The 26,693-nt window shown below is 51.0% G+C and overlaps 1 protein-coding gene across 1 annotated transcript in view; it reads left to right on the top strand.

Moving 5' to 3' along the window:
- Window positions 1-26,693, top strand: part of LGR5 (leucine rich repeat containing G protein-coupled receptor 5) — a 1,130,716-nt gene that overhangs the window by 394,769 nt on the left and 709,254 nt on the right. The window contains exon 7 of the mRNA XM_078673922.1: window positions 1,593-1,661. Coding sequence (XP_078530048.1) covers window positions 1,593-1,661 — 69 coding nt within the window. The remainder of the gene's footprint in view (window positions 1-1,592; window positions 1,662-26,693) is intronic.

Raw genomic sequence — 26,693 nt, forward strand, 5'->3', positions numbered from 1 at the left:
CTCCCTGCTGTTCAGTCTGCACACTCCAACTGACACTCAACACATCACCAGGCACCCATGCATTCTATGACATCACCAACCATTCAGCATTTCATTAATCACCAAGCACTCATCCTGGCTGAGCAGCAGGGAAGATGTAGCTAAGGAAAAGGAATGGCAAAAGTTAAGTCATAATACAAAGTTCATTAGCCAAGGTGTATATTGTATAGATGGTTTATTTAAGCTTAGTTACAAGGTACGTTCCAGTTAAGTAAGTCGATGATAACAGATAGCCCCACCAGGAGCAGCCTCTCTGCTGCTCAGACTGCACACTCCAACTGACACTCAACACATCACAAGGCACCCATGCATTCTATGGCATCACCAAGCATTCAGCATTCCATTCATCACCAAGCACTCCAGCACTCACCCTGGCTGAGCAGTAGGGAAGATGTAGCTAAGGAAAAGGAATAGCAACAGTTAAGCCACAACAGTACACCTGAGAGAAGTCCATTCTTCTTTATTTTCAATTTACTTTATTAAGGTATGTTGGAAAAAACAAAAAAGAGATCACATAATAATAATATGCTTTTAAAAACAGTAACACAGCATGATGGTATGCCAAGATCAATAAGAACAGGGTTAGTACATACTTTTAAAATCAATAACACGACATGATAACATGTTCTGTAATCATTAAAAACAAGAAAACAAGTTTCATAAGAGCCTGGTACGAACACGCATAATATCTAATTTTGATCAATTAACAGGTACAATTCCTTTCCTTACATTAATTGATTTTAGAATATATAAAGCAACATAAAAACATGTGGGAGAAGTCCATTCATTGCAAGAAGGTTAATTTGTTATCCAGTAGATGGTTTTCCTCGTAACAATGGTATACCTGGATTATGATGTTTATCCGCACACAGAACTGCACCTCCCTATATGCTGTGCAGGAGCCCACTGTCATTCCAGGAGTGGGCTCATTTGCCCTATGCCAGAGCTAACACCCATTGCTATCTGGCATGGATTCTGAAACGGGAATCTGGCTGGACCGCTGCACAGAAAAGTCCTCAGATTGCTGTGTGTCTTCATCAAATAAAAAGCATCAACCACAAATACAAATGTAACTTCCCCACTTTATCCCCCCACACTTCAAGAACATGAAGCATCTGTGATCGCACAGTATGGGGACCAAGTGACACCATGTAACCTAAAAATAAACTAGTCACATTGCACCCTGAACTACCCAACTCCCTTCATATCTAGAATGGATAAATGACAAAGGTTCTCTTGCATTTGCCGTAGTTTTAGTTAGGGATTGCTGCAATGTCTTCTTTGGTGGTTTGGACTAGCCCTCTAGTTTTGTGCCACTCTCGATTTGCGTTAGAGGGCCCATTTGTATATATATCGAGTGGTTAAAAAAAAGAATAGGATCAAAGAAAGGGAAATAGTTTCCCAAATGTAGTGATTTTCTCTCCTAAAGTTAAAATGGCTTCTTTTGCAAATACATTAATAATATTTAGGAATGAATTTCAGCAATGCTGTGGATGAAATTAAGGAATTCTGGACACAAAACATTTTTGTAACAAATGCTCTTCTTTCTCTAGAGACTTGAATCACAACAACCTGGACTTCTTTCCGTCTGCCATCAGTACTCTAACAAACCTCAAAGAACTGTAAGTATCTACATTTTTTTGAAGGTGAACATTATTAGATGGAAAATATAAAACATCCTTTCATAATAATCATCATCGAAAGAGAATTGTAATTTAGAAAAATGTCTCCCAAACAATCACAAAAACATAAAATACAATCCCAATACATAACATTCAGAATTTAAAATGAACAATTTTTATTAAGAATAAAAATTACCACGGCCAATAGCCAAATTTAAAAAGGGCACATGCAATAACCGATTCATAGCAGAAGAAGTCACTGTATCATACTTCATAAATAAAGGTCTTTAAATAAAAACTAGGAATCACAGTATGAAAGCAATAGACTTTACAGTTTAAGGAGAATATACATTATTTGACACACCAGCAGAGTTTATTGTGTCAATCCTAGTAGGGGTGGAAAAAAATTTAGCCCCTGCAATATTAAAACAAAATCATCATGCAAAGCATTGAAAAATGTTATGCTGCCTTAAAACATCCATTGACCATAATTCACTATTTTATACCGCATTCCAATATAAAACTGATGTTTGTTTCTTCCCGGCACCACAAAAAATGTATAAGCCTTAATACACGAGTGTCTGTCATGTCATGCTCATGCCTAAACACTTGGATCAAGGTGAACAGGAAATTTAGGACGTATTTCAAACAACGACTCTCAATATTATCCCAGGAAACTCTACTATTACAAGATTGTGAGAAGTTGACCTGATATATAATGTTCACTATTCTAGTGAGCACTCTGTATCAGTCCAAACAACCCTTATTGATGATTGGTTGTAAGTCAACCTTATAGACCAGCTATCCTAGTAGCATGGATACGAGCAGTCTAAGGCTAAGACTCTAGAGGGCGTGTTAAGCCAGCTGTTTTACCATCACATTACCCCTTGAACACCAAGTGAAAGGACACCACACAAGTTGTTATGAAAATAAACAGATATTTATTTATAACAAGACTACCCTGAACTCTTTATGAGTCAGGGAGCTAAGCACACAACAAAACTCTTAAGAAAATACTTTAAGTCGCACAATTTACACAAATGCCCGAGGGGCACGAAAAACCATATATTACAAAAGTGGAATGCGAATTACTAGCAGGTAAGTAACTATTCTCATAGACTTTAGAATCGCTAGGCCTACAATGCTAAACCTTTAGATTAGAAGCAGGAGGCCTGTGGACGTCGTGTGCAGAGTGGGAACTCTCACGCGTAAGGCGGGAAAAAGTCTATGGAGGCTAGCAAAGACAAAGTTACTGTTCTCGGGCGAACCCGACTAGGTGAGTCGAAAACAAGAGTGGATCCGAACACTTAGAGTGTTGGACTATGCTGAAGCACCGGAGTACTTGGTTTACCTAGCCCAGGGGCTGCGGCTGCATAGGGTTCAAGTTGCGTCGGAAACCCTCGTTGAAGATCCAGGAGCCTGAAGAAAGAAGTTGCTGGCAGGCGACCAGTGAGGAAGTTCGTGGTGATCCAAGCCTGGATCAGGGAGGAAGAAACCTGTAAGCAGAGGGGACCAAGTTCTGAATCACTAGCCAGTGATTTGAGTGGGCACCAGGATGGCACCGGACGAAGTCACCTCAGCCAGGTGAGTGGGCGCTGCTGGGCTCTGCAGTCTCTCGGACCAGGAGGCGTTGTCAGCGACCAGGATGGAGGTGCGAGCTGTCCCACGAAGGCTCTTGCTGTCGACGTCGCTGGACCCAGGATTGGGCAACAAGTCTTGGCAAATGCAAGGCCCACGCGGTGGACCTAAAATGGCGTCTTGAGTGGACCAGGAGGGTCCAGGGTGCTCCTCTTTTGGAGGGGAGCAAGGGCTAGTCTGGAGCAACCAGACCAGCAGTGGTTGTCGTCGTGGAGCGTCGTGAGAGGGCCACTAGCCAACGGGCAAGCGACCTGGACAACGCGGTGAGCAGCAAAGAGCAGAAGGGCCCCACGCAGATCTCGTGGATGCAGGGGGGCTGAACTTCGGTGCTGGAGCTGCTCAGGGTCGGGGCTTCTCTTACCCCAAAGCCCTCAGTCGAGGGTCACTCGGTGGTCGTGCTGGACAAGCGTTGTGCAGTTCTGAAGATGGCCGGTCCCACGTCGCACCCACGGATCACAGCTGGGCTGATGATGTAGGTTGAGGTCAGAGGTGCCAGGGAAGCCGGTTCTCGTCGTGCTGGAGCAGTCTTGATCCGGAGGAGAGACTGGCAACAAACCGCGATGCTTGGTTGGTGCCTGCTGCTGCAGGGTGACTACTCCTTAGTCACAAGGGAGAATCTTGGGAAGAAGTCTTGAGTTCCTTTCGTGGAAAGTAGTTTCAGGATTCAAAGATGATCTCATCTGGAAGGGGGCCAGTTCCTACCTTTATCCTGCAAAAAGGGGCTGGCACGCGACTAAGTCCTGCCCTCTGGGTGGGACTAGGAAGGGGGTGGTTACACCCCTCTCCTTTGGCGGGCTTTCCCCAGATCAGGGGCTGGAGTGCCCCTGGAACTGGTTCCAGCCGGCCTATGCACAGTGAGCACCGGGGTGCCACTTGCAGTCACCTTCCTCTAAAGCCCTGCCTATCTAGGATACACAAAATCCTGTCTGGGCCGGTGCTGGCACCGCCCCTGGCAGGAAACCCTTTGTCCTTGCCTCCTGGGCTGGGAGGACTCCCAGCAGCAGGAGGGCAGACTTGTGTCTCGGTGGCAGCATCCATTTTGTGGAGCTAAGGCTCTGTCTAACTTTAACCGGGGTTACAGGTTACATACATGTCGTGTCCCTCTAGAAGGGTGGAATGCTAACCCCGTCGCCAGAATTGGCGAGGGGTTAGTATTCCAATTCGTACGACACCTTACTCGACATGTTTTGATAAAGCGATACCAGAGTTGGCACATAACCGCGTGGATTATAATGCACTTAAGAGTATATGGTATGCAATATCATGGAAACGGCTAAGGGATGGATCCTGAAAGCCGCAGACAGGCTCAGCTCATGCCAGAGCACTATCTCACACGATTCCAAGCACTCTGCCTTCAGGATTGTCAAGGCCTGCCATAGGAGTGACTGATAGGAGATCTGTGTGCCCATTTTAGGGTTAGATATAGGAATACTATATCTAAAGCAAAGGGTGATTACACCATCTTGCCCCAGCTGTCGTGCAGCCAGTTGTGTCAGATTTGGATGGCCAGCCAGGGGTGGCATAATACATGCTGCAGCCCCTGGTAGGCCCTGGGTACACCTATGCCCTGGGTACCTAAGGTACACTGTACAGGGACTGATAAGGTGACTCAGTATCCAATTAGATATGTACCTAGGGTACATGGAATCCATTTTACAGAGAGAGCAGTAGGCCTGGGGTCCTGAATAGCAGGGCCCCGGGTCAACTAAGTCAGAAAACCAGCAAAACACCAGGCAAAAAGTTGGGGGCAACCATAGTCAGGGATCTACCTTCCTACATAACCCCCCCCCCCCCCAAACGAAAGGAGATAAGGTTATCCTTGCCAGGTAAGCCTATATTGCCTGAGTGGCCATATAAGGAAGTACCAGCACTGGCATGGTTACCCCCTATCTCATGGTCCACTAAGCAATCCCTCACCCTAAGGGTGTCTGAGGGTCTCCACCATAGGGAATCTCTACCTGTGGTGTGCTTTGGCAAAGTAAAAGGCTGGTGCTGAAATGGAGTACTGAAGTGAGGCTCCACTAATTTTGGGCTCAGCTTCCTCCAATCATTTTCCACCATAGAGGCCTTTCTTTCAAAGACTGAGTTGTTTTGGACTCTCAGGGTCAACCTCTGGCTACCTACAGCTGGAGGTTGGGTCCCTCTGTTTGGCTTACTGGAGGGACAGGCCAGGTTTGGGGCCCTCAGGTCCCAGGTTTGGCTGTGCCCAACAGTGTCCATCTATGGGAGGTCCCTAACTAAATTTAAGGGGGATCCCTCAGGAGTTGGTTTTATTTTCACTTGGCTAGGACTACTAGCTTCAGTGCCCTTAATCTGCTGATAGGGGGTTTCTTTTGGACAGGGGGCCCTTTGGGGTCCAACACTGGCCTCCCTGACCTCTACAGCTCTGGGCTGACTGAGGCAGGGTAGAGAGGGGCAGGTTACCTGCTCCAGACTGGATCCCACCTTGGAAGGGTCCACTGACATCAGGGGCTCTGCCAGGCTAGGCCTGACTACCTCTGGGGCAGTTCCTTCACAAGGGGTCAGATCAGTTCCCTGAGGAGGCTGATCCTTTCCTAGAGTCTGGTGGGAGGGAGATTTATCTTCCTCCTCAATGCTCTCTGTCTGAGTGGAGTGATCCATAGTTTCAGGCTTCACAACACTATCATCTGTCTGAGTTTGAGCTGTGGCCATCACAACTCTCCCAACCTTTTCAGGAGGGGGCTCAGTTTGGGTGTGGGCTGTGACCATCACAGCCTTTACAACCTGCTCTGGGAAGGAAGTTGTCTGAGATTGGGCTGTGACTGGCACAGCCCTCCTGACCTGTTCAGGGAGGACATCTTGGACTGGGGCTGTGGCTATCACTGCCCCACTAACCTTACCATGGAAGTTTACCATTTTAGAATGGGTTTCTTGCTCTACTTCAGCCCAGGCTGAGAGCTCTAAATCATTCCCCAGTAGGCAATCTACAGGCAAGTTTGGTGACACTGCCACTCTCTTGTGGCCAGTGACACCTCCCCAGCTGAGATTGACCACTGCCATGGGATGATCTCTCTGTACTCCATCAATATTGGTCACCTGGTATGTGGCACCAGGTAAAAGTTGCCTTGAGGGGACTAGACTCTCAGTCACCATGGTGATGCTAGCCCCTGTATCTCTATAGGCCTCAACTTTTATACCATTGAGGAGGGGCTCCTGTCTGTACTTGCCCAAAGTGTTGGGACAAGTTGTGAAGTTGGCAAACCCCATGCCAGTCTCACAGACAAGAGTATCTAAGTTTGGGGACCTGGTTAGGCCAGAGTCCCCAGGAACTCCCAAAGTAAATGCACCCAAATTCATGGGGGCACTCCCACCACCTGGGGGATTACTACTAGTAGTAACAGGAGGCTTGGGATTGTTACTTGGGGGTATGTTCTCCTTATTGTTGTTCTTTGGGCAACTGCTGTCAGTTTTCAAATGACCCACCTGCTTACAGGGATAACAATAAGGTTTCTTCTGGTTATTAGAAGGATTCTGGGACCCACCCCCTCAGAGGATTTTTGGGGCCCTGATGTGGTTTGATCTGTAGATTTATTCCCACCCTTCTCTTGAGGCTTGGTTGATTCCTTTTTCTGGTCACCACCTTGGTTCTTGGGCCTAATCCTGGTTTTGACCCATTTGTCTGCCCTCTTACCCAATTCTTGTGGAGAGGTCAGATCAGAGTCTACCAGGTGCTGGTGTAATAACTGGTTCTGACAATTATTTAAGACTTGCTCTCTCATAATAAGATTATACAATCCTGTGAAGTCAGTAACTTTGCTACCCAGTAGCCAGCCTTCCAAAGCCTTAGTGGCACAATCAACAAAGTCAGACCAGTCCTGAGACTGAGTTTTCTGGGTGTCTCTGAACAGCAACCTGTACTGCTCAGTGGTTAAGCCAAACCCATCAACCAGTGCATTTTTCAGGACCTGGTAATTGTTAGCATCCTCAACTCTAGTAGTGAGGAGCTTATCTCTACCTTTGCCATCAAAGGAGAGCCACAGTATAGCTGCCCACTGACTTTGGGGAATGCACTGCACAGTGCAGGCCCTCTCCAAAGCAGCCATCCATTTCTGGATGTCATCCCCTTGTTTAAAGGGGGGCACTATTTTGGTCAGGTGTTTAGTATCTAAACCCTTCTCTTTTTCTCTTGGGAGATTGCTGCCACCAGTGGGAACTGTCCCACTCATCTGCTGCTCTCTAGCAAAGGCAAGCTTCTCTTTGGCCAGGGCAAGTTCTTCCCTTTCAATCCTCAGTTTAGCTTGTCTCATCCTTGCTTCATGCTCTCTTCTCTGAGGGGAAGTCAATCTCCTCTGTGGAGAGTTCCTTCTCCTCTGAGAAGAGGCATTAGAGTGCAGAGATCTAATGGAGTCCCTAGAAAGAGATCTATCTCTCCTAACTCCAAGGTTAGGCCTCATCGGGGTCAGTACTGGGGGTCCCCCAGATCCTTGCCCAAGTAGGTCTAAGTTGGCCCTAGTGAGTCTGCTGACTAACTCAGGACCCTTGTCTGCCTCATCCCCAGAGAGTTCCTCAAGATCCTCCTCCTCAAGTCCATTTTCAGTGTTAGGGAGGTCTGGATCACCAAGGTGCCCTTCTAAGGCTGGCATATTCCCATCTCCCTGAGATGCTTTCCTAGCATCATAAGTCTCTAAGAGACCTAACAGAAAGGGAGTGGTGGGGTTAGACCCCTGTTTCAATTTCCTGGAGGTACACAAGTGTCTCAACTCCTGGAAATTGAGAGCTGCATATCTTGAGCTGACCTGTGGAGGGTCAATCACCACAAGAGGGGTCCCTGAGGACTCTCCCTGGGTAGACATGCTTTTCTAGTGAGGTGTAAGTGGTGCACTTACCTACACTATATGTTTACCTACTGATCCCTTGCTAGAGTTGTAGTTTAGGGTGTGCTAAGCCCTAGGAGCTGCAACAGCTGGTTCAGTAGAACTCAGAGTATTCTAAGCTAAGTTATATGTACCTTAGTACTTATGTGATCTTTCAAATGATATTCTTAGGATACGTGTGGTAAAACAACAGCAAGCTCAAATCCCAACCGCTGCTCACCAATGTGAGAAGTTGGCCTGATATATAATGTTCACTATTCTAGTGAGCACTCTGTATCAGTCCAAACAACCCTTATTGATGATTGGTTGTAAGTCAACCTTATAGACCAGCTATCCTAGTAGCATGGATACGAGCAGTCTAAGGCTAAGACTCTAGAGAGCGTGTTAAGCCAGCTGTTTTACCATCACATTACCCCTTGAACACCAAGTGAAAGGACACCACACAAGTTGTTATGAAAATAAACAGATATTTATTTATAACAAGACTACCCTGAACTCTTTATGAGTCAGGGAGCTAAGCACACAACAAAACTCTTAAGAAAATACTTTTAGTCGCACAATTTACACAAATGCCCGAGGGGCACGAAAAACCATATATTACAAAAGTGGAATGCGAATTACTAGCAGGTAAGTAACTATTCTCATAGACTTTAGAATCGCTAGGCCTACAATGCTAAACCTTTAGATTAGAAGCAGGAGGCCTGTGGACGTCGTGTGCAGAGTGGGAACTCTCACGCGTAAGGCGGGAAAAAGTCTATGGAGGCTAGCAAAGACAAAGTTACTGTTCTCGGGCGAACCCGACTAGGTGGGTCAAAAACAAGAGTGGATCCGAACACTTAGAGTGTTGGACTATGCTGAAGCACCGGAGTACTTGGTTTACCTAGCCCAGGGGCTGCGGCTGCATAGGGTTCAAGTTGCGTCGGAAACCCTCGTTGAAGATCCAGGAGCCTGAAGAAAGAAGTTGCTGGCAGGCGACCAGTGAGGACGTTCGTGGTGATCCAAGCCTGGATCAGGGAGGAAGAAACCTGTAAGCAGAGGGGACCAAGTTCTGAATCACTAGCCAGTGATTTGAGTGGGCACCAGGATGGCACCGGACGAAGTCACCTCAGCCAGGTGAGTGGGCGCTGCTGGGCTCTGCAGTCTCTCGGACCAGGAGGCGTTGTCGGTGACCAGGATGGAGGTGCGAGCTGTCCCACGAAGGTTCTTGCTGTCGACGTCGCTGGACCCAGGATTGGGCAACAAGTCTTGGCAAATGCAAGGCCCACGCGGTGGACCTAAAATGGCCTCTTGAGTGGACCAGGAGGGTCCAGGGTGCTCCTCTTTTGGAGGGGAGCAAGGGCTAGTCTGGAGCAACCAGACCAGCAGTGGTTGTCGTCGTGGAGCGTCGTGAGAGGGCCACTAGCCAACGGGCAAGCGACCTGGACAACGCGGTGAGCAGCAAAGAGCAGAAGGGCCCCACGCAGATCTCGTGGATGCAGGGGGGCTGAACTTCGGTGCTGGAGCTGCTCAGGGTCGGGGCTTCTCTTACCCCAAAGCACTCAGTCGAGGGTCACTCGGTGGTCGTGCTGGACAAGCGTCGTGCAGTTCTGAAGATGGCCGGTCCCACGAGGTCTCGTCGCACCCACGGATCACAGCTGGGCTGATGATGTAGGTTGAGGTCAGAGGTGCCAGGGAAGCCGGTTCTCGTCGTGCTGGAGCAGTCTTGATCCGGAGGAGAGACTGGCAACAAACTGCGATGCTTGGTTGGTGCCTGCTGCTGCAGGGTGACTACTCCTTAGTCACAAGGGAGAATCTTGGGAAGAAGTCTTGAGTTCCTTTCGTGGAAAGTAGTTTCAGGATTCAAAGATGATCTCATCTGGAAGGGGGCCAGTTCCTACCTTTATCCTGCAAAAAGGGGCTGGCACGCGACTAAGTCCTGCCCTATGGGTGGGACTAGGAAGGGGGTGGTTACACCCCTCTCCTTTGGCGGGCTTTCCCCAGATCAGGGGCTGGAGTGCCCCTGGAACTGGTTCCAGCCGGCCTATGCACAGTGAGCACCGGGGTGCCACTTGCAGTCACCTTCCTCTAAAGCCCTGCCTATCTAGGATACACAAAATCCTGTCTGGGCCGGTGCTGGCACCGCCCCTGGCAGGAAACCCTTTGTCCTTGCCTCCTGGGCTGGGAGGACTCCCAGCAGCAGGAGGGCAGACTTGTGTCTCGGTGGCAGCATCCATTTTGTGGAGCTAAGGCTCTGTCTAACTTTAACCGGGGTTACAGGTTACATACATGTCGTGTCCCTCTAGAAGGGTGGAATGCTAACCCCGTCGCCAGAATTGGCGAGGGGTTAGTATTCCAATTCGTATGACACCTTACTCGACATGTTTTGATAAAGCGATACCAGAGTTGGCACATAACCGCGAGGATTATAATGCACTTAAGAGTATATGGTATGCGATATCATGGAAACGGCTAAGGGATGGATCCCGAAAGCCGCAGACAGGCTCAGCTCATGCCAGAGCACTATCTCACACGATTCCAAGCACTCTGCCTTCAGGATTGTCAAGGCCTGCCATAGGAGTGACTGATAGGAGATCTGTGTGCCCATTTTAGGGTTAGATATAGGAATACTATATCTAAAGCAAAGAGTGATTACACCACCTTTCCCCAGCTGTCGTGCAGCCAGTTGTGTCAGATTTGGATGGCCAGCCAGGGGTGGCATAATACATGCTGCAGCCCCTGGTAGGCCCTGGGTACACCTATGCCCTGGGTACCTAAGGCACACTGTACAGGGACTGATAAGGTGACTCAGTATCCAATTAGATATGTACCTAGGGTACATGGAATCCATTTTACAGAGAGCAGTAGGCCTGGGGTCCTGAATAGCAGAGCCCCGGGTCAACTAAGTCAGAAAACCAGCAAAACACCAGGCAAAAAGTTGGGGGCAACCATAGTCGGGGATCTACCTTCCTACAAAGATAGTAACTGTAACATACAAAACCTTATGTACTATCTTAAAAGCCAAGCAGAGATGAATAACCCACCATAATCACAGTGAAACTTTACTGACACCTGTCAGTAATGGTCCGGTCAGTTCACTGTGCTAGAGAATGTTATGCCTAAGGAACTAATTATGAGAACCCGTGGTGGCGGTCCGACTACTGCCACACTGTGGACTGCCCACAGTATTACGACAGCAGCGGTCCGATCGCCACGAGACCGCCGATATCAAGGATTAATCTGGGCCGGCGGTGTTTAACCAGCAGCCTTTAACCAGCAGCAATATGCTGGTGATGCCGTAGTCCGCACGGGCGAGCATTTTTAGAATTTCAACGCCCTCATCAAGATGGCGAACCCACCATGAAACGGGTGGTGGAATGGCAACAAAGGGGACCCCTTGCCAGATTTGGCCTGGGGGTGCATTTAGTGGGCACATGTAGTGCTCCCCTGTATTTGCACCTCCACTCCCACAGCGGCGGTCTGCATATTAGGCTATCAATTGGACCTAACATGCAGACCGCCATGAGAATGCCGGCGCTGCCCCCACCTGCCCTGGATTCCAGTCAGACTCCGGCGGGTAGGCTCACTACAGCTTTGACGGTTCTACTTTAGATGGCACGTTACATCATATGCTGTAGGACTGCCAAAGTCGTAATAAACATGCCCTGACAACCTTAACATAACATTTGCTTTCCAGACTCCTGTTTTTGCTGACTTAGGGGTCTATTTGGATGCCGGGCAGATCGCCCCCGCCGGCCCGGGGCGATCCGCCCGCCATCACGCCTTAAATGACCCCACGCCCTATGAGGATGGCTGGGGGGTCTGCGGTGGATGGGAAGACCGTCCGCCACTTTTCCATCAGTCGACGAGTTGACCGGGCGGAAAAGGGGCTTAATATGGTGGCTGTGTCTGCAAGACACCGCCATCCATGTTAACATGCCGGCGGAGAGCAGCCTCTGCTGCTCTCCGCTGGCATGGAGAGACATGCGTTTTTCACTGTTGCGGGCCCATAGAGGACCCCAGGATGTTGGGGGTGTGGAGGGTGCACATGGGGGTTACCTATGGTACCCCCCTGCATTGGCATGGACAAGATGGCAGGCACTGCGTGGTGCCTGTCACCTTGTAAATGCCAATGCGCAACGTGCATTCCTAGCATTGTGGCGAGCGGTGCTGTGAGCACCACCCGCACAATGCTGGGAATGGGGGATGCCATCGCCACGGTGGTGGCGGCATCCTAATTGCAGGTGCGAGACTGCCGCACCCCTGGCAGACAGTCCCGCATACTGTTACGGTGTCAGCCCGCTTTACCACTGCTAACCAGTGCTTACACCCAGTTGGTACATGTAATTCAAGTCTATGCCCCTAGTAAAGTTGTACTACAAGTTCCCAGGGCCTGCAAATTAAATGCTACCAGTGGACCTTGAGCACTGATTGTGCCACCCACTTAATGAGCCCTTTAAACATGTATCAGGCCATATCAGCCTGTGTGTGCAGTTTTAAACTGCCATTTCAACCTTTTCAAAATAAAGCTCTTTCCAGGCCCAAACCTCCCCATTTATTGCATATAAGTCATCCCTAAGGTAGGCCCAAAGCAGCCCAGAGGGCAGAGTGGAGTATATTTAAAACGTTGGACATTTACTTTTAAGTTTTAGATGTCCTGTTACCGAAAAGCTCTTAAATTCACTTTTCACCACTACCTAACTCTCCCATAGGATAATCTTAACTTACTGCATGGGGTGGTTTCCTTCAAGCCACTAGGAAAATTTACCATCTACTGCCAGTATTTATGTTTTATCAGTGTTTACCATGAGACATTTATTTACCCAGTATACTTTCAATACCAAAAATATTCTCTTCAGGTCGAATAGCGCATGGTTCAATATGACAAAATCATTGGCATGCAATAAACAATACAATTCTTTAGACACCAAACTCAACAAGTTAACCCAACATTATCCTATGGGAGACTTAAGTCTCATAGTAGTGAAAAGTGAATTTAGGAGCTTTTCACTACCTGGACATGTAAAACTTAAATGTAAATGTCCAATGTTTTAATCCAATCCAATTAGTAAAACCACTGATATGCAATTTAAAAAATGTAGGTCAAAATAGTACTTAAAAGCACAAAGCACCAACCGATTATCTGGTCACGCTGGACAAAGTTCAGGCCGACCTTGATGGAGTGAAGGCAGGAAACAAGGACCAAGTTAGGCCCGCTAAACAAAGCACCTTAAATCCTGGTTAGGGAGTGTTAGAAGGTCCAGGTTGATTCGGGACTGCAGTGTGAGGTCCTGCATTGAGGATATGTCACGCAGCAGTTCTGTTTGGATCCCAGCTGGGCTGGCAGAGAACCATGAGGCATACTTCCTAGGATTCAGGACTGAGTGGTACCATTTGGGGGGGGGGGGCAGGACTAACAGCAGGCAGAGTCCAGGTGCTGGGTACAAGGAGTTTGGAGCCTTTTCTGTCCCTAAGGCTCTGGCCTGGAAGCCAGCCAACTAGGCCTTGGAGTCACTAAGGTGGTACGGGGTTCAAGATGCAGGTACAGTCCTCAGACAGCACAGCAGGGCAGCAGAGTAGGAGAGCAGAAGTCCTTCTTTCAGCAGAGCAGCACAGCAGTCTTCCTTCTCAGTCTTCTACAGGTCAAGCTGTGTACTGAAGAGTTGGGTCTGAGGGTTCTTCATTTATCCTTGGTGCCACCATTGAAATAGAAGATGTTTTTGGGGGGGCCACCCCCAAAGGTGTTTGAAATTTCCTTCCTCTCTGCCCAGGCTTCAAACTGTCAGGGGCACAAAAGACTAGTGTGGAACCCTTTGTAAGAATGCTGAGGCAAATGCTTTGTTATGTGTAAGTGTGGTAGGTGACATTTCCTGCCCCCTTTCAAGTCTGAGATGGTCCATCCGGCAAAACCTATTCCCCTTTTGTCTTGCTGCCTGGGGCAAATCACAAAAAACAACTTCCAGCTATACCTAGTTATGATGTGACTCAGGATACAGGCTGCAGACACTTAGGTCCCCATTAGGATGGTGGGCGGATCGCCCCCGCCAGGCCGGCGGGGGTGAACCGCCTGCCATCGGTGCAGAAATGACCCCCAGCCATATTACAATGGCTGAGGGGTCCGCGGCGGAGGGAAACACCGTCCGCCGCTTTTCCGCCCAGTCGACATGTCAACTGGGCGGAAAAGGATTCTATATGGTGGCGGTGGCCAGCCATATTAGGATGTGGGGTTTGAAATGCCTTTCCGTGGTGGCATTGTCGACACGGCAAGGCATGCGGAGTCTGCTTGGGGCCCATTGAGGGCCCCCAGGGACTCCATGGGAGTGGGGGGTGCACATGGGGGTCCCTATAGTACCCCCCTGAAGTTCCATGCACAACATGGTGCCTGCCATGTTGTGCATGGAAGTGCACTACATGCCTTCCTGGCATTGTGGCAGGTGGTGCTTAGGGCACCGCCCGCCACAATGACAGGAATGCAGGATGCGCCTGCCACTGTGGCACGCGCACCCTAATGGCAGCCACAGATTATAATTAATATAATGATAAATTAATCAATTAAAAATTAATGACCAATTAATAATTAACAATAAATTAATAATTAATAACAATAAATAAAACAATGTTGAGAAATTAATTAGAATTAAGTTACTTCCCACCCTATTCCCCTATAAACCCACAACCTGCTATGATAATACTAAAACGCAACATTTACTTAAAAAAATTACTAATTTCTAAACATTTATTACATATATTTAGAAATAATTCAAATACATTACAAAAAATGTTAAACATACGTATAAGATACATACTAAAATACATAACACTAATACAAATATCGATATTATTAACAACAACATTTTTGCTTATGATATTACTTACTTCGATATTACTAACTTCGATATAAAAAAAACCAATATTACTTACCTTAAGGTCGATGTTCAGGTCAACGATATTCTTCACATCAATATTCTGTCCCTAAGATATTGTAAACTCGATATAATTGTATGTCGATATAAAAAATTCAATATTTTGACTGCTCACTAGTGGAGCGTACTCAGCCTTAGGGCCCCATTAGGATGGCGGGCGGATTGCCGCCATCCTAAAGGGGCCCTAAGGCTGTCACCACCAGCCCGGCGGGGGCAATCCGCCCACCATCCCTGCAGAAAAGACACCCCGCCATATTTCAAAGGCTGGGGGTCCGCGGCGGACAGAAAGACGATCTAACACATGATTTCTTACTCATCATGACTTCTCTCTTTTTCTCCCTAGATTTAAGAAGTCTCCTTTTTAACTCCCCCTTACTATTGATCTGAATTCTCGCGGGTCCTTAAAACCAATTGCCGCATTGCACTTAATTAAAAAACTATGAATATATTGTAGCCATGGTATTTTCCTTGAATGATCAAGTGTGAGGCAATCTCGTATTATATCCTTTGTAAAATGCATTTCATCCTTTGTCCAAATTCGATACCACAATATAAGGGCAGACATGCTAATCAGGTCACTAAGGTGTAGCATATCTGTCTCCCTATGGACAATAAAAGTAGCCGGGGAATTAGGAACCGATAACACCCTTCTTATAAATTTATTTTCCAGAGTCTGCCATACCCCATAATGCACCGCCATAACATACCCCTGTTATACACTTACTCCCATATAATTCTAATATTTCTCGTACTGGCTTATTGCTTATTTTTGGGGAGAATCTAAAAATAGCCTCGCTTGTCCTAAAAGATTTCCATTTGCATGAATTGATATGTGCGCTCCATGGACCATTAGAATTAAAAAGTAAAGCCAGATAAGAAAATGTAGATGTCCTTTCAATGGGTACTCCCTCAACGTAGTGGGTTCTGCTCTTAGTTTTACACACCTCATGACTAAGGGCTTAGACAAATTTATCAATAGATATTTATGGGTCATAAAATTTGTAAAACTGTCTATCAGGAGTTGAAGGCAATTGGCAGTTCTAGAGATCAAGACTGTATTGTCAGCATATAATAAAACTGGATTTACACGCTTCCCAACAATAGGAGCATCAGCTTGGTCAACTCTACAGTAAAAAATCAATACTATTTATATATAACGAAAGTAAAAGGGGAGCAGGGACGCAGCCTTGTCTAATCCCTCGGGTTACTTTAAAGTGCATAGTGCATTCCACGTTCTGGCCATGTCGTATCTTTGAAGTTAGATGAACATATATCTGTGATATAAAACTAATAATATCAAATGGGGCACCCATCCCTTCCAGCGTTTGCCATAACTTAGTATGGTTTACTAAATCGAACGCGCTAGAGAGGTCAAAGAAACAAAGATTGAGTAAACCTTCTTTGGCAAAAGTGTATTTCCCTATATGCAATTCGAGGTTAACGCACTGCTCGACCGTTCCGATGCCCCTTTTGAAACCACACTGTGCTTCAGTTAGGATGTTTTTGTATTTGACCCAGCCTTCTAATCTGGCTAACAGAATTCTGCACATAAGTTTAAATGTGGAATCGAGAGAGGAAGTCGGATGGTAGCATTTTTCGCTAGATCTGTTGCCTTTTTTTAAAATAGGGACAATCACACTTTCAGCCCAGGTTGCAGGCAGCACCCCGTCAATAATTACATTAAAAAGATTGACTAAAGGGGCGTGGCTTGAGGCGTCAAGATGGCGGTTGCACTCTAAGAATCCGGCTCACATTGGCATCCATCTCAGCGTCCTACCTGTATTGGAGGAGTCCCTGACACGGCGGCATCAACCTCCTGTGCAGAACCTGTGGAGACGGTGGTGGCCTGTGTGGTCTGTGGCGGCCTGCTCACCCTGCAGGGGCAGCCATTGTGTGCTGGAGTGGGCCGGAGCTCTACAGGCGGTGGCGGTTGGGACGCCACTGCCACCCTGACCTTGGTGGTGGTGCTGGAGTGTGGGGAGCTGTGGGGACCCTGGGGGTCTGATCGCCTGCGGCGTGTGTGTAAGTGCTGGCAAACCGCATGCCCGGTGCCCCAGATGACCGGCCAGCGCTTCGGCTGGCGTGAGGAGAAGTGCGGGCGCCTAGAGGTCCATATCATGGGTTGGCCCCAAGCTGCAAGCAACAGCTCCGGATCCCGGCGGTGAGTGGGGCTGAGGCCGGATGTCAGCTCGGGCAGCGGGGCGAGCGATCACACTCTTCTCCCCCCTCCCTCTATCCTGGTCAGGTGATCGATCCGTTCTTCCCAGCTGCCGGCCCTGCCGCGTGTCTTGGCGGGTGATCTGAGGTGGTTCACGGATCCCCCTGCTGATCTCATGACCCCCAGGGTGCTGGGGGTTTGGCTGTCAGCCCGGGCAGCGGTGTGCGCGGGAGATGCGCGCCCCCCTCCCCCTCTGGGCCTGGAACTGTGTGCCTTGCATCTAAGACTCGATAGGAGGTGGTGGCCTCTGGATTTAGTGGGCCCTGGCGAGTCTTGCCGCTCCCGTTGGGTGGGGAGCGAGGGAGCACGCATCGCGGCCCACTGTGGGAGTGCGGCTGGCGCTGACGACTGAATGCACCGGCGTCCACCATCCTGAGGCCACAGGTGGTGCACAGACTCCCCCTGCTGAAGCTATAGTTGCTTTTGACCCCCGGGGGGGGCCGAGGGGTGCGGCTGCCGGTCTGGGCGGCGGCACGCGGGAGACATGTGCCCCCCCTCCACCTCTAGGCCTTTAACTGCGGGCCTAACATTTATGCCTCGCTGTGAGGCGGTGGCCTCTGGATCTGGTGGGCCCTGACGATTCCCGCCGCTCCCGTTGGGTGGGGAGCAGGGGTGCCCACATCACGGCCCGCTGGGGGAGTGCGGCTGGCCCTGAAGGCATCATCCTGAGACCACGGGTGGTGCACAGATCCCCCTGCTGACTCTACAGACGTTCTCGACCCCGTGGGTGCCGAGGGGTTCGGCTGTCAGCCCAGGCAGCGGTGCGCGAGGAAGACTCATGCCCCCCTCCCCCTCCGGGCCTGGAACTGTGGGCCTAGCATATATGACTTGCTGAGAGGTGGCACACCCTGGTTCTGGTGGGCCCGGGTGACTCCCACCGCTCCTGTTGGGTGAGGGGCGGAGGTGCACAAGTCGCAGCCCACTGTGGGTTTACAGCTGGCCCTGAAGGCTGATTGCGCCAACGACCATCATCCTGACAACGCGGGTGTGCCCCCCCTCGGACTGGGAGTGGTGCGGTGTCATGCGCCCCCACTCAGCACTGCGTGTGGACCCTGGGGGTCCGGAGACTGGTTTGAGGCCTGTTGCATAGGAGGGGCCGGGGCATTTCCCCTTTTCAGAGGCAGGTTACCGGCAGTGGTGTTAGTGGATCGCAGCCTCAGATGGTTCCCTCTCTCCCATTGTGTGACTATCCCAGGGCTGTGGTGGCGGGACACGCTGCACTGGCCCTCCTCTCACTGGCTCCCTGAGGCCTGAACGCAGTCTGTTGTATTGACGTAGGGGGCGTCCTCAGACTAACTGTTGAGCGGGTGCCTCTCGGGCCGGCTGGTCCCACCGAAGCACTTCCATCTGGCGAGCCCCGCAACCCCCCCAAGTTGCTCGTGGACATCCCGCACATCTGCCGGTCCCTGGCCGCCTCTCCCACTTTGAACTTTCACCCCCCCTGGTCTCCTGCGGCCGCAGCGACATTGGGACCAGCCCCTGGCCATGGGAAGGAACAGGGGTCCTGAGCCTACACCGGCATCCACACAGACCAAGATGGACCGGTTCACTACTTCCGAATCGGAGCTGCCCCGGGGGGGTGGGGCGGCAGGGGGACCTCCCCCCCCACAAGGCACAGCCCTGGCTACCATCCTCCAGGCTATCAGTACTTCTCAAGCGTCTGTCGAGGGGAAGATTGGAGAAATCAAGATGGATGTGTCCCTCCTCAGACAGAACCTCCACAACACTACCGCACGCTTGACAGAGGCTGAATCCCGCATCTCCACGACCGAGGACGACATCTCTCAACTTAAAGATCAGGTGGCCCAACTTCATGCGCGTACCGGTTAGCTTCACAGGTGTGCCGAAGATGCGGAAATCCGTGCACGTCGCAACAACCTCCGTCTGGTGGGTTTCCCGAGGGAACGGAAGCGGGACAGACGGCCACCTTCGTTGAAGATTGTCATGTATGCCTGCTGATGCCCTATCAACATGGTTTGTTGTGGAGAGGGCCCACAGGTCCTGGCACCCGAGCCTCCTCCTGGTGCCCCATCCTGCCCCATTATCCTGAAAGTCCTCAACTTCAAAGATCGTGACGCCATCTTGCGGGCGGCTAGGGCGAGAGGTCCCCTCAGGTTCCAAAACCACGTCATTATGATATTCCCGGATTATACCAGGGAAGTCCAAGACCTTCGACGGTCCTACACAGAGGTCAAGAAGAAGCTGCGCACCCTGGGCCTGCAATACCAACTCCAATTTCCGGCGCGCCTTCGAGTTATATTTCAGGGCAAAATACAATTCTTCCAATCTCCCCAGGCGACATGGACATGGCTGACAGAGGAACGGCCCCTTCGCCCCCGACACGAGGGCGCCTTGGATCACACAGGGTCGCAGCCGGGGAAGCCAAGATCACCGGGACGCCAGCACCGGCGTTGCACAAGGTCCCGTAAGGGGCGCCGGTCACGTGCTTCGACATCCAGATCCCTTAGTGTGGCGGCTCCTGACCGCAGAGACTCCTCCAGTCAATCAAGCTCCTCACCGCGCGGTAGGCCCCGATCCGCTGACATCTTACTGAGATCGTCTCTACCACTGGCCCAGGTGGACTCGGACCTTTCCCGCACTCCCACTCTCTAGTAACCAAGTGTTCAGTATTGGACAAACGACCTCCAGTGGGGTGCACCGCTTCAGTGGAGGGGTCGTCAGATTCTGATAGACTTCTAGGTTACTGTACATTGCTCTATGCCGATTCACTGCTTATCCGTTCTTCTGGAGGAGTTCTCCAGGCTACCGATCCAAGCTTCTTAGTTTGGTTCAGTTTAAACGGGGGTCGACAGATGCTTCAGTTCTCGAAGTGTAGGGTGGGGGAGGGGGTGGGGGGTGCTGGGTTTTGAGGGGGATTTCTTCCCCAGTTGTTGTTCTTTCAGTTGTTCTGTTGTTTCAGCTCCCACAGACCGGTATATGCCTCAACTGTTAAGATTGTACTATCTCTTATTCCGCGCAAACAACCACACACATATCGGCTCCAGCTCACACTCACACCACCCAAAGGGGCAGTGCGGCCCATCCCCAGACACCACACACCATGACTGATGATATCACGTCTGGGGCCTCCCTCCACGTTCTGTCCTGGAACGTCAATGGCCTTCTGGACAGGCTGAAGTGCACTGTGGTCCTGCGCTAAGCGCAGTGCCTCCACATTGACATCCTCCTTCTCCAAGAGACTCACCTTTTGGGTAACTGCTGCCCCTTTCTTGCCCAGTACGGGTACAACAGAGTGTGGCACTCCGGCTTCTCCAGGGGCTCCCGAGGGGTGGCCGTCCTCATGTGGCGCAGCCTACCCTTTGTTCCGTCCCGGGTGATCCACGACCCTCAAGGCATGTATGTGACGGTATGCAGCTCTCTGGCTGGCTCTCTGGTCCATCTTATATCCGTATACTCGCCTCCTTCTATGCTTACCTCTACACTGACACGGACATCCGCCCTTCTCACCACTCTCCCCCTAGGCGTCATGGTTGTGGGCGGTGATTTCAATGCGGTCTCCAGTCCAACAATAGACACAACAGGCCCTCCCTCTGCTGCCCACATCGCGCAAGCCACACAATTGAGGTCATGGTCCGAGTCATTGGGCCTCTGTGGTATGTGGCGCACGTGGCACCCGTGAGCATCCCACTTTACTCACACCTCCGCAGCCCACCACACGCAGGCACGCATAGACATGATCTTTCTCCCTGCCACTGACTGCTCAACAGCTGTAGACACTTGAATCCTACCCAGGGGAATTTCAGACCACTCCCCGGTGCTCCTTAGTACAGGGGCTCCTCCTCCCTCTGCTCGCCAAATGTGGAGAAGGAATGCGTGGTTCTTCCAAGACAAAAATTTCAACAAGTCGATAGGGAAGGAGCTCGAACAATACTTCCTCACTAACGAGGGTTCCGTATCTTTCCCGGGGACCCTATCGGAGGCTGGGAAGGCAACCACCCGGGGCTTCGCAAAGGGGCATCCCAAGAAGCAGAGGCAGGAGCAACATCGGGAAATCACCACGAAACAATCCCCTTCCCTGCTTGCCAACGCAGCCTAAAGCCGGCAACTGGCCCTTCTCCGGTCCGAAATCAGACAACTGTCTCTGGATGCGGCTAAGCTCCTCTGGAGATCCTCGGTGGCGTGAATTTATGGCTGGGGGGACAAAAATTGCACGATTTTGCATAGGTTGGCCACCTTTCCCAGGGCGAACCGTATAATTCCAGTGGTGGATGAACAGGGAACTGTACGCAACGCCTCCTTAGCGATGGCACACATGTTTGCTAGCTACTATTGATGCTTGTCTGCTGCACAAACTCCTGAATCATCGCTCCATGGTCTCCTTGGTGGGAATCGTGTCAGTCTTCCCCGGTTGGAGGAGGCAGCCCAGAAAGACCTGGACTGCCCCATCACTAGAAAAGAAATTGAGGAAGCCATTTCTCTTACGTCCCACTTGGCTGGCCTTTTTCAGGAGGCCCTTGATCGCGGCTCCTTCCCGCCTGGAGACGGACATTGCCACTTTTGTGCTAATTCCGAAAACCCAGCCTCCCTCCCATCACTGCGCGGATTACTGGCCCATATCCCTCCTCAATACAGAGATCAAACTTGTTGCCACCATCCTGGCCCAATGGCTAAAGCCGCACCTGTCCACGTTGGTCCACCTGCACCAATGTGGTTTTATGCCCGCACGCGCGACCCATCATTGCCTCCGGAGGATGCAATCGGCACTGGCCCACCAACACATACTCACCCCTTATTTGGCCCTCCTCCTCATAGATATTTCAAAAGCTTTCGATTCGGTGGATTGGGCTTATCTCCCAGACGTGTTTATGGAGTTGGGATTTGGGCCCCAATTCCGGGCTTTAGTCCGGGTGCTATACGTGCAGCCGCAGGCGATGGTTCTGGTGAACGGCGTCCTGTCCGAGGCCTTTCCCACTGCCAGGGGCACGCGGCAGTGCTGTCCCCTTTCACCTCTGTTGTTTGCTCTGGCAATGGAACCTCTGGGGGCTCTGGTGCGGGCTGATGTCCGTGTTAAGGGATGGGAGTGGCCAGATACCGATACAGACAAGATTGAGCTTTATATGGATGACGTCTTGCTCTTTCTGGCCGAGCCCGCTTCCTCGAGGCCGCACCGTCTCCGGCTGTTGCAAGTGTTTGGGCATGCATCAGGTCTTAGGCTGAACCCCGGAAAACCAGTACTGGTCCCACTTCATCTGTCAAGGGACTGTTATGATTGGCAGTCCAATATTCTGATCTGATACAATTCCTTTAAATATCTTGGAATATGGATCACCATGCTCCTGTTACTGGGCTGGTCTCTAAACGTGGCCCCGCTGGTCAAAAAGACCAAAAGACCTTCAGAAATGGAAGACACTGCCCCTGAATGTTTTAGGCCGGGTCGCCTTGCTTAAAATGCTGATCCTCCCTAGATTCCTCTATGTCCTCCAGAACACCCCATTCTGTTTCCCCAGATCCTGGTTTAAGGAGTTGGACGGACTAATGGCCCGATTTTTATGGGGCGGTGGGAGGCCGCGCCTGGCCCATTCCACATGCAGGATTCCTTCCTTTGATGGGGGTATGGGCATGACGCACCTATATCTCTACTATATAGCCACACATTTGCTAGTGGTTCATGATTGGTTCAACGGGGGATGGTCTGACCCAGCCTACCGGCTGGGGTTGTGTGAGATGGGATTTTCTAAAGTACAAGCCATATTGTACGGGGGCAATTCCCAATCCGGCTGCCAGACATGACTCGTTCGGTATTCCTGGCTTGGCGGGCGTCACTGCACCATACCGGCTGGGCCGGCAAATTGACCCAATGCATCCCCCTCTGGCATGGGGTTTGGCTCCGGGAGGTGAGCAGTTTACCCAGGTTCAGAACCTGGGACCTCATAGGTATAACACAGCTTGTGGACGTTTGGAGGAGGGGCCATGTGCTTTCCTTCCAAGATCTGCGCAGCCGCTATTCCCTACACCCCTCTCAATTCTACAGATATTTACAGTTAAGACACGCCCTTCACACACACATCGCAGATGGCACTCGGCTCCCGGACTACAGCCCCATGGAGGCCCAGACGCTATTGGGGGATTTGGGCAGGGGGGCATTTCCCATATATACTGCACCTTAATTAATAATACTCCCGCCTCCCTGGACTGAGAGGCCAATGGACAGACTGGGTGGGGCCTCTGGACGAAATGAACTGGCGCGACACGCTTATGGCGCCCAGAACAATTACAGCCTCCGCCAAATTTAGACTAATTCAACTATACTATTTGCACGCCACTTACCTCACCCCAGTACGCCTTCACCGAGCGGGGCTACGCTCTGATGCATCATGCGCTCGGTGCGGCCAGGCCCCAGCAGATTTTTTCCATGTGGTCTGGTCCTGTCCCCAGATGGCAAATTTCTGGGGTGCCATTGAAGAAGAACTTACGGAGGTCCTGGGGTGGACAGTTCCTTGCGACCCACGACACTCGCTACTGGGGATAACGGACGGGCTGGATGGGTCCCGGAACAATAGGATCTTCTTTAACACAGCTATGAAAGTTGCCAAGCGAGACATAGCGGCTTCATGGATTTGTCTCGACCCACCAACTCTAGGAAAGTGGCGCAAATGCGTGGACTGGTGCGCGAAACAAGAGAAAGCTCTGTACGCGGCACAAGGATGCCCCAAGAAATATTGGAGGGTGTGGGGTAAAGGGCTGAGTGCTGTCAAAGAGTAAGAGTATCATTCGCTTTGTACCTGTGGTTATACACCTCACAGGGTGCAGTACCGGGTCATATGGCGTTTAATGATGTACCTGAATATCTACTAGCCGTGATTTTGCTGATTTGTTTGTCTGTGTTGAAATTCAATAAAATTTGGATATAAAAAAAAAAAGATTGACTAAAATAGGAGACAAAGAATCAACGTTATGCTTAAAAATATCTATGGGGACCCCGTGCGGACCAGCAGCCTTCCCACATGTACTGTTATGTAAGGCAATTTTGATCTCATCTACAGTGATTGATTCTATCTTACTAATTTTTAATAGGATAGGCGGGTCTTGTGAAGCCCTTTTCTTGCTTGCGGGGGTCAGCCTCTGGTCCCAGCAACACCCTGGTGGGAATTTCGTCCCAGGGTGCAGTATCCTGACCTTCTCCTCCGTCCAGAGCTGCAACGTTCATCCTTGCAGAACCCCACTAGACCCTGGTGGGACTCCAAGTCCCAGGGTGCCCTGTGACCTAATCCAGCTGCCTCAGGTGTGGGGGAGGACCTGAACACGCGTTCAAAAGCGCTGCTACCTTTCCCACTGCACGGGTCTTGTGAAGCTGTTATCCTGTTTGCGGGGGTCAGCCTGTGGTCCCAGCAACACCCTGGTGGGAATTTCGTCCCAGGATGCAGTATCCTGACCTTCACCTCCCTCCAGAGCTGCAACGTTCATCCTTGCAGAGCCGCGCTAGACCCTGGTGGGACTCCAAGTCCCAGAGTGCCCTGCGACCTAATCTAGCTGCCTCAGGTGTGGGGGAGGAGCTGAACATGCGCTCAAAAGCGCTGCTACCATTCTCGCTGCGCGGGACACGCGCGGGCCGCGCCCGGGTAAAGCCCGGGCCCATCCTTCCCCATCATTGACAGGAAGAGGCAGGGCAGGGCACCCCCCCTTGATTCCAACTACCCTGCAGTGGACCATAAAGATCTGTCCTCAGGAGCATGCGGAAGAGCGGTACCCAATATTCTATTGCAGGATCATTGTGACAATCACCCCGCCAAGGCAAGTAGACTAGTTACTTCTTGGCGCCCCCCTATCACTATAAACTCTAAATGCTGCATGCTTATGGTTGATTGACCATATTTATTTGGCACTTCAAGTGGTATAGACTAATGGTTACCTCTTCCTATGAGCATAACGAATTCTTCTGAGCCTCTTCCTCATTATATTGACAATAGGCTTGTGTGTTTGTTTATTGCCCGCTCGACTGTTTGATTTGTATAAAGGGCGGTTATAGTGTGGATTGTTTTTTAAAACCGAACTATGGGGAAACTTACTTTTGTTAATAAAAAGTCCTAGGCCCAAGTCAACCCCTCTTCCCCGCCCCACCCAACCTTAATTGACAAAATGTTAGAAAGGGCCATAGGTGCCGTCACAACAGAAATAGAACGCACTGAAAGGCGTTTGTCAATAACTCCTGATCTCTCCTTTCCAATAGTAGATTTGCCTACTCGCCGCCGGTCTCGCGGCCGCCTTGCATCTCCCTTGCGCGCTGGTTCTGCTGTCTTGCCGGAATTTGTGCTTGTTTGTTTTCCAGAAGCCTGTGCTTGTTTTTGCCGTAATTTGTGCTTGTTGTACCATTAGTTTGCACTTGTTTTTGCCGTACTTTGAGCCTGTTTTTTTTTTCCCGCAATTTGTGCTTGTTTTTTCGTGACTTTCTCTTTTCTGTCCTAACGTCCCCTCTCCCCCTGTCTTCGTTCCGGCCCCCCCCCATCTGTGCCAGTAGTAGTATTTTGTTTGTTGTGTACCCTTTTTCCCGCCGCCCTCGCCGCTCTCCCTCCCCGCTTCCCGCCACCGCCAGTTGCCCCGCCCCTTTCTCTTTTGTTCCCTCCCCGCTCCCGCCTCCCAGCTGCCCCGCCCACCCGCGCACTTCGCCTTATATGGCGACCGTGCGAACGCGCAGCGTTGACGCGCAGCGGGCGCGCCGATTGTGCGCCGAAGGCGCGCCAAAGGTAAGCCCGTCTGCGCCCGTCCGCGACCGGATCGCGACCAGCGCCAGGACCCCTGGCCCCCACCGACGGAAGCCGACCCGACGACTCTACACCGCCGCCGATCTCATCGCACTCAACACCGGCCGCATCCCAGGATGTCACCGAGCCGCCCCGAAGCACACCCACGGACCCTTCAGCTGCCACGCCTGCAAGTTCACCTGCATCCGGACCTTCCCTGCACCCGCCAAGCCGAACACCAGCAGCAACCACCTCAAGTGCTTCCTGCTCAACACCCGCTCCGTCCACAGACATGCCGTAGAACTCTGGAACCTCCTCGACACCACCGCCCCTGACATTGCCTTCCTCACCGAGACCTGGATGAACGCCTCCTCAGCCCCCGACATCGCCATCGCCATCCCAGAGGGCTACAAGATCATCCGGAGGGACCGCACCGCCAACCTGACGGGAGGAGGCATTGCCATCATCCACAGAGAGACCATCCGCATCACGACCAACACCGACGACACCCTGACAACCGCTGAACACCTGCACTTCCAGATCCACACCGACCCGAAGACCACCCTCAGAGGCACCCTGATCTACCGACCCCCGGGACCACGCACACGCTTCAGCGAGGACATCACCGACTTCGTCAGCCCGCATGCCCTCCCCTCCGCCGACTACATCCTCCTGGGGGACCTCAACTTCCACCTGGAGAACAACAGCGACCGCAACACCATCAGCCTGCTCGACAACCTCGC

Source organism: Lissotriton helveticus, chromosome 1_1 (genome assembly GCF_964261635.1).
Source record: "Lissotriton helveticus chromosome 1_1, aLisHel1.1, whole genome shotgun sequence".
NCBI lineage: Eukaryota > Metazoa > Chordata > Amphibia > Caudata > Salamandridae > Lissotriton > Lissotriton helveticus.